The sequence below is a fragment of the Rhipicephalus sanguineus genome, chromosome 9 (genome assembly GCF_013339695.2).
Source record: "Rhipicephalus sanguineus isolate Rsan-2018 chromosome 9, BIME_Rsan_1.4, whole genome shotgun sequence".
In the NCBI taxonomy this organism is placed as follows: Eukaryota; Metazoa; Arthropoda; class Arachnida; order Ixodida; family Ixodidae; genus Rhipicephalus; species Rhipicephalus sanguineus.
Window position 1 is genome coordinate 6,141,437 of NC_051184.2, and position 12,561 is coordinate 6,153,997.

A 12,561-nucleotide genomic window follows, 5' to 3' on the forward strand; every position below is an offset into this window, starting at 1 on the left:
AAACTCTCATGAATGCAATCTTGAAGCACATGAAGGCTTTTTCGCATCCTCGCACATACACGGAGACAGTCATGATTCCTCACAGTTATGCACCAGCCAAGTTAGACAATGGCAGCACATATGAAGATCAAATTGAGTCTCGCAGAGAACGCCCAACCAGCATGGCAGGTGCGTTACTTCATTATGTAGTAATGTCCTTTACCTGCATTTGCTATGCACTTGCATGCAAGCTGGGCTGGTATACTAAAAAGAAATGTTGAAAGTTAGCACTGTACCGAAAGCTACATAATCCCCAGGACGCATCAGCGGGTAGCAGCAATGCTGAACCCAGAAGGTTTTCTTTGTCACTGTAAACAGTACTCATTGGCACGTGACTTTATTAGATGACATACTTTTATTTTTCTTTTGCATTGATTCCTCTTGTACTCTGTTTGAATGCTTGGCCTCAAAGCTTAAATAAATTAGAAACGATGTGCACTGCTTCATATTTCCAAAACTTCAGTGAAGGCAAAACCCCTACAACCTCAACAAACAAAGAAATAGACAGCCAAACTGATACCAGGAGCTTGCCCAGGCATGCACCACAGCTAAATGCTGCTGCAGAAAGAGTACACACGTTAAGTGTGACTCTATGTAAACATCCGAGTTAGACTCAACTAGCATAACTAAAACTAGTGGTGCAGAGCAACATAAGAATAGCGGCTACGACTGTAGGGGCTTCGACGATAAAAGTGTAAAATCTGCCGAAACACCGAAAGAAGACAAAGATGTACCCGAAGACAATAGGACTGTCATAGCTCTTCAGAGAGGTGGCTGCAAGACAACGATTCCTTGCTTGCCAAGGCTCTCTTGCTTGACTTCTTCCTTCAACATGGACATGAGCACCCGGGGATCCTGGGGTGGCAACCTTGGGCAATGGCACTGCCTCCTGAGTTCAATAGCCTGCATCACAGGAAACAACTGCGTGTTAGGATTGCAGAATTACAGCTTCTGTAAACAGCAAATAAAGATGCTACTGCTACATAAGGCTACTGTCTTGACATTTTAGGGATTTTAGAAGGGCGTTCATAAAGTTTGTTCTACGGGTAGCATAACCTTGGACAACACACATACGACAGCTGTCAAAAGGAGCGTGCATCTCTTTCATTTTAGCTGAATATTAAAATAGCACTCTATATAACACCACAGACCACCACTATGGCATCAAAACAGAAATAGGAACTTCAGAAGGGGAAGTTGGCTGAAACATAAGCACTGATCTATTTACATTCTGTATTTCAAAGAACGAAATGCCAAACAGATTTTGATGGGCTGGTGGAGGTGTACCTAATACTGTACTATAAGACTGCCAGCTTTTGCAGAAATACAGAAAGTGAATCACTGCTCATTCCACACCAAACTTTCCTGATGGTCGCTGCTGTGTTTTGATGCCCTAGCGGATACCAACACAAAACAAGATTTTCACCTTTCACTAAAACTGGAGAGACAGGATTTCATTTTGATGGCTATCGTGTACACACACCTGTTCCGAATTGATGGTACTGGTAATAAGAACTCTGCGAGCGCTTCTCGTATGCTCGTTGGATTGCTTTTATGTAGGTAAAGGCCAGAAAGTTGGTACAGCAGTGAAATGCAATGACCTATCTATAATTGAAATCTTGCTTCAGTGCATCAAAAATGGTACTACAGCCATACCCGGACGTATCGAATCTGAAGGGGATCACAAAAGTGTTCTACCTATAGGTGATTCGATATATAAATTATTTTACCTAATATTTCAAGGGGACTTTTCAACTGTTTGATATACACAAGAACTCATTATACATATGTGGTTTCGACTGTAGTACAAGTTTTACATTACATTAATATATGTTGATGATCGGCAGTTCATTTAAGGAAAAAATCATGTGTTGGGTTTTGTAGCTGCCTCATACAAACATCATCAATTTTTACAGTGATGAAAAGAACATACTTTGTTCATGAGGTTGTCTAGGTGCTCTGAACGGTGTTCGTGGCTAGGGTGAGTAGAAATGAATTCTACATCATCCAAGGCATTTCCCATGAGGCTCATCTTTGTCCAGAATGCGCTAGCTTCCCGCACATCGAAGCATGCCTGGAAATAAAAGAAAAGACCAAAAATGGCTGCACGCAGTTCACCTGCTGCAACATTGTCAAGGTAGAATACAAATTCAACTAAATTGTGAATTACAGGACAAGTGCTCACCTTTGCTGCTAGCTGAAGACCAACTTCATCGGCCTCAAGCTCGAGCTTCCTGCTGTAAGGAAGCCTTAGCAGAAGCTAAGAAAGCAGCAAGATTAGAGACAACCACTCCCTGAACTCTGTGTAGTAAGAGCTTGCTTTTGCGCTACTATAAGAAAAATCACCTCTTCCATAAACTTAGCATCTGCGTATAAACAAGTTAGCAGAGAGGTGTACCAGATGCTAACAATGACATAGGATGATGCAAAGTCTAACAAAAGGCACTGAAAACAATAATACTGCAGTGGCTTATACATTCTTCTTTAACTGCTCATGTAAAGCGTAGGCAAGTGACATAATTGTTAACTTGTGGTACATTTATCAGTTTCCTTCATGGGAGCATTGAGGTGATGAAAATATTTCAAGCACACTGTAGCTGGACAAAACACCACTGAGTGCTACTACCAGTTCTGCTAGTGTCGTGCACAACTCCACTAACCCAGTAATCCGAAAACGGTAGGAAGTTTACGAACAAGCCATAACTCTCAATTGCTGAATGAGGTCAACAATGCATAAATGCAAACGAAGCAATAAAAATCTTGCAAGTAATCACTTACAACCTGTCGTGGTGGGTCTTAAACTGGTGGGATCGGTGCTGCTCCCTGTTGTTCAGGGGCTGTAGTCGCTAAGTCGTGCACTGCGGCCAAATAGTGACGACGTCTGCCTCGAAACACCGTGGTGGGAAAGCACGGCCCCATTCCTTCCTTTTCTTTTTAACGTTATCCTATGGATGCAGCACACAAATATAGTTCCGCGACTGTATACCAGTCACCATTCCCGTGGATCAATGGTCAAGATGCCTACCACCGCGGGGATGGGAGGTGGACAGGCCTACGGCCTCGGTGGTTATGTGAAAGCGTTACCCGTTGTCGTGGCTCTTAAACCGGTGGGATCGGTGCTGGCCCCTGTTGTTCAGGGGCTGTAGTCGCTAAGTCGTGCACTGCGGCCAAATAGTGACGACGCCTGCCTCGAAACACCGTGATGGGAAAGCACGGTCCCATTCCTTCCTTTTCTTTTTAACGTTATCCTATGGATGCAGCACACATATATAGTTCCGTGACTGTATACCAGTCACCATTCCTGTGGATCAATGGTCAAGATGCCTACCACCGCGGGGATGGGAGGTGGACAGGCCTACGGCCTCGGTGCTTATGCGAAAGCGTTACCCGTTGTCGTGGCTCTTAAACTGGTGGGATCGGTGCTGGCCCCTGTTGTTCAGGGGCTGCAGTTGCTAAGCCGTGCACTGCGGCCAAATAGTGACGACACCTGCCTCGAAACACCGTGGTGGGAAAGCATGATCTCATTCCTTTCTTCTTTTTTCACTATATACTCGTGATATAGTGGCTTTTACAGCTTCATCATCATTGGCCTATTCCCATTCATTGTAAGATGAGAGCCTCTCCCGCCAATCGCAAATTACTTGTTTCATTACAGTTGACCACACGTTGTGCCTGCAAATTTTCTCCTATCACACCACCTTCAAGCTTTGCAGTCCTCATTCCCACTACTTCCCCTTTATTAGCAGCTATTATAAAGTCCTAATGAGTAACCATATTAATGCGAACTATTGTGAACTAATATGAGAACTAATAAGAACTAATACTGTGTCCAACAAAGAAAAAACGAGCCCATAGAAGTCATCTTCTTTCGTTCATTAATGGGTAACCAGTTATACAACTTAAGCTTAACGTGGACAGCAATCTATCCCCATAGTGTCAACAAGGATATTGGCTACTCCTGTCTGTTCTGCAAACCACGCAGCTGTCTTCCTAACTCTCAATGTTACGCATGACATTCTTTGTTCAATCACAAACTTCAATATCCGTAATTTCTATTCAAGACTTATTAACCCAAGCATCTGCCCCTATGTTAGTGTCAGTGAATAGCAATGACTGTGCACATCTTTCTTTTAGAGCGCAGCTTTTAGGCGCCTGTTTCTGCGTCGAGCGGTGTCGCCGTCGCTGTTGCCGTCGGTGGCGTAACCAAATGACATGAAAAAATAAAATGAGAAAATAAATTACCCAAGATTGAATGGGATTTGAACTTGCACCCTCTGCGTGGCAGTCGAGTATTGCACCACAGAGCCATGCTGATGCTTGAAACTAATTTGCAAAAAGACCCTATATACAGGTGCTATGTCGGGCAAGAAATCGCATTAACCTGTGTAATATAGTGTGGCAGAAGAGTAAAATAACAACCAGTCATCACACAATGCTAATTGAGCAACGAGTGCGTGGTTTAATGCTTCCCACCCACTGCAAAATGCTCAGCCGTAATCCTTCATCGTCATCAGCCACATCCAGCATCAACAAAATACACATAATACCTTAAAGATGTGTAGCAGGTACCTTGCTTATCCGCAGAAAGACAAATAATGGCATAGTGGGTGCTGTCCTACATCACAAAAATTATGATTTATGGCGCAGTCGATACCTTGCGGAAAGCCCAAACTTCAAACGCAGTTAGTTAGCCTTGCCTCAACACGAAGCTGCGCTCAGAATTCACATTAGGCAGTATTGCGATCGTCGGTGAATTTTTTTTTAAAGGATAGTGGTAAAGACAGTGCATCACTGTTTACTATGTTCCAAATACTGATGAATAAAGTACAACAGTGGCTGTAGGTCTGCAGATACTTGCCCTATGTGATCTCAATGCAATTAACACTAACAGAAGCAGCCTTGTATTGAAAAAAAGAAAACATTTAAAGCTTAATATAAAAACAAAAAGGAAGCACTCTCTAAGTAAGACGACAGAGTTTGAGCCCAGTCAGAGAATACTATGACAGAACTGCGAAGTAAGATAGGAAACTTCGCCTTCGCTCACGTGGCCAAGTTCTGTCACAGATGAACCACACCCGGTGTTCCGCAGAAAAATGTTTTCAATGCACAGTACATCACCGGCAGTTAAAGCTGCCCCAGATAGTAGCAGTCGCATGTTGGTTCCACATAGTTCTGCCAACTCATGAACTGTGGCTGCGATTTGAAATCCCGTGTAACCAAGTTACTGGGTGAGTAGGTGACATTTAACACTGCATTCCATTCCCATGGAACCCACGTCGTGTCAGCCAACTATGGCCGATTAAAGCAAATGACACTCCCGCACAGCTATCTCTCGCATGCATGACAATGCACTTTTCCTCCTCATCATGTGCAACTCGATATAGACCACCAGTGCTGGCCACACTATTCCTCTCGCATAATCAGCATCTTGCTTCGTGGACAGGACTTTAAAAAAATAATACGAGTGCCTGAATGGGATCTCCCTGTAAATCTTTGTCACACTGTACAGAAAGCAATGAAAAAGCAACTTACACTGACAACCTTTTCAAAGAACCAGTGCGTTACAACAGCAATGCCATCAGTCGGCATGATGGCCCAAATAGCTGCCAGAAAACCGACCAAGGCAAAATCGATGAGATGAGCATAGCTCACTTGTTCTGCCTATGTGAAGAGAACATTGAACATCCATTTAAGTTATCAGAGCTTTCTTTTTTTTCACCAAAAGATAGCAACATCAGCAAATGAAGAGTACCAAGTAGATAATGTGAGACATGCAATAAGTGCAAGAAAAATATTTCATGAAGTAAGTTTTAAACTGTTGTGCCAAATTACAGATTTATGCTGCTATTTCGAAAACATAGCATCTTAGTAAGCATCTACAAGGCACAGCATTCAAAGTGACACAAAAGCAAACGTTCACAGTGCTGTCCATTTAAAAGCAACCACTTTCATTTTGCAGAGGTATAAATGTAACAATCTGTCAGCTTCACCCAAATGTGAAGGAGCAAGGGCAATAGAAAGTTTTACTGCTGTGCTTAATGGGGTACTGACACAAAGTTTCGCGGCCGAGATGGCCTGTGGGATCGATTCCCGTGAGCATGCGTATATCATCTGCAAAATATCAACAGCGAACATAGCTTGGAAGGTATTTTACATGAATTTTGAAGTCTGCGTGCGCGATCAAGCAACACCCCCTCAAAAGTGACCCACGGTGACCCCCCTACTTCCATCACGTCACCGCGCTGCAGTCGATACAACAAGTTATGAGGACATCATAGCAGTCATTTTTCTTTCTGCCGTGTTTGCTCCAGCAGACTACTATGCGGCGTCCGCTCGCGAGTCCGTGGCTGCAGCGCACACGTTGAAAGTTTTGTATTTGGCGACACTGCTGTCCTATTTCCTGTTCGAACGGACTTCTTGATGCGTACCTTGCGGAAGTGTGTCACAGTTCTGTGTGCTGACGTGTTCAAGGCGTTGCACATGCTAGGTGGCGATAGTTGCACCCGGCGGTTTGTCGTTTTTGTAGCTCTCTCAAACCGAAATGAAGACTTGTCGGTAATGACGAGTCTATAATTAATTACCTGTCGCGTGTGGCAGCAAACTATGTGCCGTGTTATGACTAACAGTCCCCAAGCAACACACTGCAGCAAAAAAACGCAGGGTCAGAATTTTTGTGTCAGTGCCCCTTCAACCTCTTCACATGGTGTTTTAGCAAAACTAGGAAGTGACAAGCTGTGACGCAGCATGCAAAACAACTTGTCACGACTTGTCATAATGTTGCTGCTGCTGTGCAGCAGTAACACTGCCGTGGCAGATACTGGACATGTCACAACACCGGTGTGATGAGGAACTATTGCAGCGATGTTATGAGCATCACACCTTGACGGTGCATGGCATGGCAACACTAATGGAAAACTGTTGGTGAAAAATGGATAGATTAGCCAACATGAAAAATTGGCTAAGAGCAAAAGAAAGGATTAAACTATAGATCTGGCTGACATTTACTGTCATTTCTGGTTAGATTAGTCTGCTATTTCAACCAGTGTGGCTTGCTCATAGCTGCTCAGCAGGAACACTTGTGTGTGTGTACACAATGCTCCTGCAAGCATGGAAGCCAGAATATTGCTCTGGCAGAACAACTCGCATGTCATGAAACTCTAAATTTGCTTGGCTTTGCTCTCTGTGTGTGTGTGTGTGTGTGTGTGTGTGTGTGTGTGTGTGTGTGTGTGTGTGTGTGTGTGTGTGTGTGTGTGTGTGTGTGTGTGTGTGCGCGTGCGTGCATGCGTGTGTGTGTGTGTGTGTGTGCGCGCGCGTGCGTGCGTGCGTGTGTGTGTGTGTGTGTGTGGGGGGGGAGGTCTCTCTTCAGGCTCCTTTACAAATTTCGGTTACACACTGGAAGTTGTAAGGCACTGCCTAGGGAGGGTTTTAGTAGAATTATTTTTCAAACCAGTTCATTACTTTGACGAGTAACAAGGAACATAAAAGTTCTGCTGCCAGCCTCCGGGGCCAAGCTTGGCTAAAAAAGTAAACGACCTCCTTTCCTGCCTCGATTAAAGAATGCCAGCCAAGGCAGAAAGCTTTCCTGTGTTTTATCAAGTGCTGTAGGCAAAGGAGTCCAAATATGTTCCTTTCATGTTGCAGCACCACACGCTCTGCATGAGGTAAACAACCAAAGTCCCGTGCGATGGTCAGTGATGCTTTGAAGAGCACCTCTTGCATAGGGCCACAAACACTTTGCCTATATTTGTAACCGTAAAATAAAAATGCATAAAGCTGCTTCTGTTTTCTTTCCAAATGGAGAATGAAAATTATCATAGGCAGTGTTGTGCAATAAGCACAAGTTCACTAACTGCTCTCTCTCTCTCTCTCTCACACACACACACACACACAACTGTGATGAAAGTACAGTTGGAAGTGTTCCTTACACCGTGACCCAAGACACAGTGGGCCATTTCATGAGCAAGCACGTTTCCCAGCTGTTCGTCGTTTCCACAGATCTCCAGCATGCCGGCAAACACAAAAATCTGTCCATTCTGCAAAGGACAATAGACAGGTATTTCAATGCAGTGAACAATGCAGTGAACAATGCAGTAATGTATCCACAGTGCATTCCGGCAGCTGGTGAAAGTGAGCAGTACTTGTATAAAGACAAGCTATAATCCTGCACTTTGAGCAACAAAAGTGGTGATGAAAACAGCACAAGTCTGTGTGTTTATGAGTCTATGATTCAATGTACAACTTAGGTCTGAGGTAAACCAAGAGGAGGATTTAACTCAAAACCAACTAAAAACCAACTTCACTGCCAATTCTGAATGCTGCCAACGTAGCACAAAGATCAATTTTATTTGAACACCGGAGTGGGTTTACCATTCTGGCCGCTGTATAAAACATTCGAAGTGATTACTGCGGGTATTCGGTGTCATGGCACAAATCTTTATCTTTTTCTTTCTATGTTTTTTTTCATTTTTGCTACCTTCAAAAAGTAGCTATGAATCTATACCTTCACGCTATATAAATGAGCAACATAAAATATATTTCCTATATTTGATTCATGCAATCAGGTATATGTCCTGAACCTGAATATCACTAAGGGGACAACTTGAGTTTGACGGTGATTCGTTATGAGCAGTAGAGGGAGCATGTTGTAAATGCGGGTAAAAGAAGCATCACTGCACTCCACATCAGAACCGAAGTGCTGTTCATTAAAGGCACCATTGAAACAGTAGAAACATACGAGGAGTTGATTCTGGTAGTGGCGGGTGCAAGTAAACGCAGTTTAACCGGACGAGACTGCATCCAAGCCTGACTTATTTTTTGCTAGCCGACATAACTTCCAGTGTTTTATGCCAACTAGCCACCTGGGTGAAATTTATTGCACAGGTGGAAACATAACAATCAAAAAATGTTTTTAAAATATTTGCATGTGTGATGACTGAACCTTGGACACCCTTAAAATTGACGAATTGACATACACACATGCACACGTGAACAATCTGCCTCAGAGCAGCATGTCTGACCATTAAATTCAGAGATAGAATGGAGTCTAGCTACAAGTCTGACCAGCTAAATGATTCATGTCTCTTTCTGAAAACTAATGCTTCATTCAACAAGTGAAAAATCAAGATGTCTGTACCAGAGACGACAAACAGCAGAGAGAAGTGAAGAAATAAAAAAATAAAGATGGTGCTCACAGGCATGACAAAGGCATTCTTCATGGGACTGTCAATGACTGACACTGACCATGTGACATCGTGAATCTCGGGAATGTCTTTGTTTCCATGGAGCAGTTGATTGGCCACGCGTACGACACGGTGGTACACTGGGTGCACAGCCGGCAGAAGGTGTGGTTTGAAGAGCTCGTATTGCTGCAGAAGAAATTGTCCAGTTTTACATCTTAAAACTGTGCTGTGGGTTGTGAGGAGCATTGTATGATGGGTGTCTACAGATTAACCTTGTTTGTCTGGGGTTTTTTAATGTGCAAATAAACCTACGTGCATGCACATTTTAATGTAACTAGCATTCTTAGCCCACTAACTCCCATGCTGCTGTCAAACTGTTACAGCGTGACTTCTTACATTGTTGGGGTTTTATTTGCCAAAACCACAATATGCCTATGAGACACACCTTAGTGGAAGGCTCCGGAAATATTGTCACGTGGTCGTGACGCTGACGAAGGCAGCAGTCGGCGTGTCCAAAATGAAACATTTTATTTGGCCACCTGGGGTTCTTTAACGTGCGCCTAAATCTAAGCACACAGGCCTCCAGCACATCGCCTTTGTCGAAATGGGGCCGCCAGAGCCGGCATTCGATCCCGCGACCTTTGGATCAGCAGTCAAGCACCATAACCACTAGACCACCATGGTGGTTTAGAGCATGACCTTTTACTAAACTTCTTCAATGGTTTGTTTCAGGAACAGTTACTGCAGCACACCAGTTCACTGTCTAACCGAAATCCCTAAGGAAGTACACCAACAAATTCCATACTATATCCTTACTGGCTTTAACTGTGCAAGCCTGACACGCAAGTCATATTGCATGGCAGCAAGTTACTGATAAAATTGTGTACTGTTCTAGTTGACAAGAGAAAAGCTTTAACCCTGAAAGAAGCCTCTGAAATTATGTCACAGTTAATTCACTGTGAGATACGCTGAACCCAAACTCCACATTGCTAGGAGAAAATTGGTCACAGTTGGGAGGCCGTATTTCGTGAAGTTTTCTTTCTGGTATCCAGATGTGTCACACACAAATGCAAGGTCATCCAGCAAAAATACTACTTGCATGTTGCCCCCACCGTGACGTTAATTCCAAATACTTACAAAACCTGTTAAAAAGCATCCCTTCCAGTTATGACATGCAACCTAAGCAGGCCTTTTTAGATGACAAGCTAGAAGAATGGACATCTCAGACATGGAAATCCGAGACACGGTGACAGACCCAAAGCAATGGAAATTTTAGAGTGGCCATTACATTGAGCATGTCTTGATACGGGGTGTAACTACCTGAAAGGTAATTGCATTAGTATTGACTGTTATGTGGTACATTCTGCCAGATTTGTTTGCATTTTGCCTCCATATTAGTGAAATATTGATAACACTTCAAATATTTACTTCAAACGCTTACCATTTCAAACTCAAAGTCTGATATCTTCCTAAACTGGTCACGAGTGAAGGCAACGAAGCGGCGTCTGTGCGTGATGGGCGTTTCTTGAATGTGACTGAAGTAATAGATTCCCCCAATGCCCCATGCAACGCCAAAGTAACCTGGAATTGAAAACTGAAGTGTTAGGAGTTGTGTTTTTCACAGTTTCTACTAGCTACTGCAGAAAAATGTATTCCAAGAAAATATACACATGCCACAAGGTTTAGAAACAATCATCGCGCAGCATTGTGATCTGTATCGGATCGTTATGTATGGTTGTTTTCTACTCGCTACAGCTGAATCATACTTAATTTCTCTGGCATGGATGGTACGATCAGGAAAGTATGGTGCAAAGCTATGAATTGTTCACAACAATGTGCTTGTGCATGATTAACAACCCTGAAATGTGTATCATAGATGGTGTAAGAGTCGGTGTGTAAATGTTGTCTCGCATGCATTAAAGCATAAGTGAATTCGCAACTTGCCTGCGATTTTCCATTTGTTCTTGACAGCAACCGATATGAAATAAGCTTTCTTGTCTGCCGGTAACGCCTTCCACCATTTTCGAAATCCCCTGAAAATATTCGTTGCGCTTTACTACAGAAGAGAGTAGAAACGGTGAAAATATGTGGAGGTAGTAGACACGACATAGGTAGGAGTCCTAAACAAAGACATGCAAACATGCACTCAGTTCTTGTGATACTTCGTCCTTCGTATCACCGTTATATATCCAAACCCCGCAATACCATTTCAAAGAAGCAGTGTTTATAAGTCATGTTCGCAGGTTGCACGCGTAAAACGATTGTGCGAATGCACGATCCCCATTAAAGTGTTGTAAGAGGCCGAAAATCCTAACAAAACATGCCGACACAACAGCATAGCGTGAAACAGTGTAGCCTAAGAAAACAAACTCACCTCCCAGTAATTATTGCCAGTCCCTTGGTTATTTGCTTTGCAGCTATGAGAAATATGGGATGAATACAGCGTTGCGGAGACGTGTGGAAGTTGACCGTTCTGGTCATTTGCTGACGTTGCAGCGGCTGCCAACATATTGCGGCTTTCCTCGGCGGTGCCGAAGCTGCAAGCCTGGCGGTACAGAGGAGTGTCCTAGCGGCCCACATGCTTTTTGGTTGCGGTGCTTTAGATGCAACGTTATGATGCAAGCCCACCGAAGAAAAGTGGTCGTCACTGAGTCGCCTCTGGGAAAGAATCGTATGTGGCACTCATCGAAAGCCCTTGCGCCCCTTCCAGAACGTGTCAAAATGTTCGCTAATAGCGGCGAAGACGCTGTGTGGCAGAAATAAAGCTGGCAATACGAACACAGACTGAACGAAACGTGCGAACATAAAAGCGTCTGCAACCGATTGATGGATCGCGTTGGATTGACTTGGCTAGAGGTGCACTTTCATTGTGGCCAACTCGTTTGTGATCTTTGCTAAAATTAATTTAAAAATAAATGAATGCATGGCATCAATGACGTTACCTTCGCTCCGCATGCAGCTTGCAAAAGCATAGCCTTTGAGAGCTAGTTTTTATAAGCAAGAGCAAGCAGTCTTTGAGTTGTGGACTTCAACAACACACTTTTCAGCGCTTACAATCACTTCTGCCACTTAGTTACAGTGTTCAAAGGAGCGGCTTTCAAGGTTAATTGTGAAAAGGCAGTTAATGTAAATCTCGAAGGCTATGCTTCTGCAGGCTGTACATATGCCTCAGAATTACAGAAACAAATTTACGAGGACGTGCTTTTGCTCGGTGCATAGGCCATAATGCCAAAAGCGCTCCAAAATCGGTGGTAGCCATCAAGAAAGCAATGTGCAATATCGGACTCGGAAGTGCAAGACCCAGGCACATAAATGCGCAGCAGTGTTATTGAATACAATGCTT

At 43.6% G+C, this 12,561-nt stretch overlaps 1 protein-coding gene across 1 annotated transcript; it reads right to left on the minus strand.

Annotated features, from left to right (window-relative positions):
- Positions 1–367: 367 nt before the first annotated feature.
- LOC119404497 (metalloendopeptidase OMA1, mitochondrial) lies at positions 368–12,050 on the minus strand. Its single transcript, XM_037671017.2, has 9 exons — positions 11,593–12,050; positions 11,163–11,251; positions 10,660–10,799; positions 9,231–9,404; positions 7,965–8,072; positions 5,572–5,700; positions 2,225–2,299; positions 1,973–2,113; positions 368–942 (listed from the first exon to the last, which is right to left on the minus strand). Exons 1-9 carry the CDS (start codon positions 11,796–11,798, stop codon positions 802–804), a joined length of 1,203 nt encoding a protein of 400 aa, XP_037526945.1. The 5' UTR covers positions 11,799–12,050; the 3' UTR covers positions 368–801.
- Between the last annotated feature and the right edge of the window lie 511 nt (positions 12,051–12,561).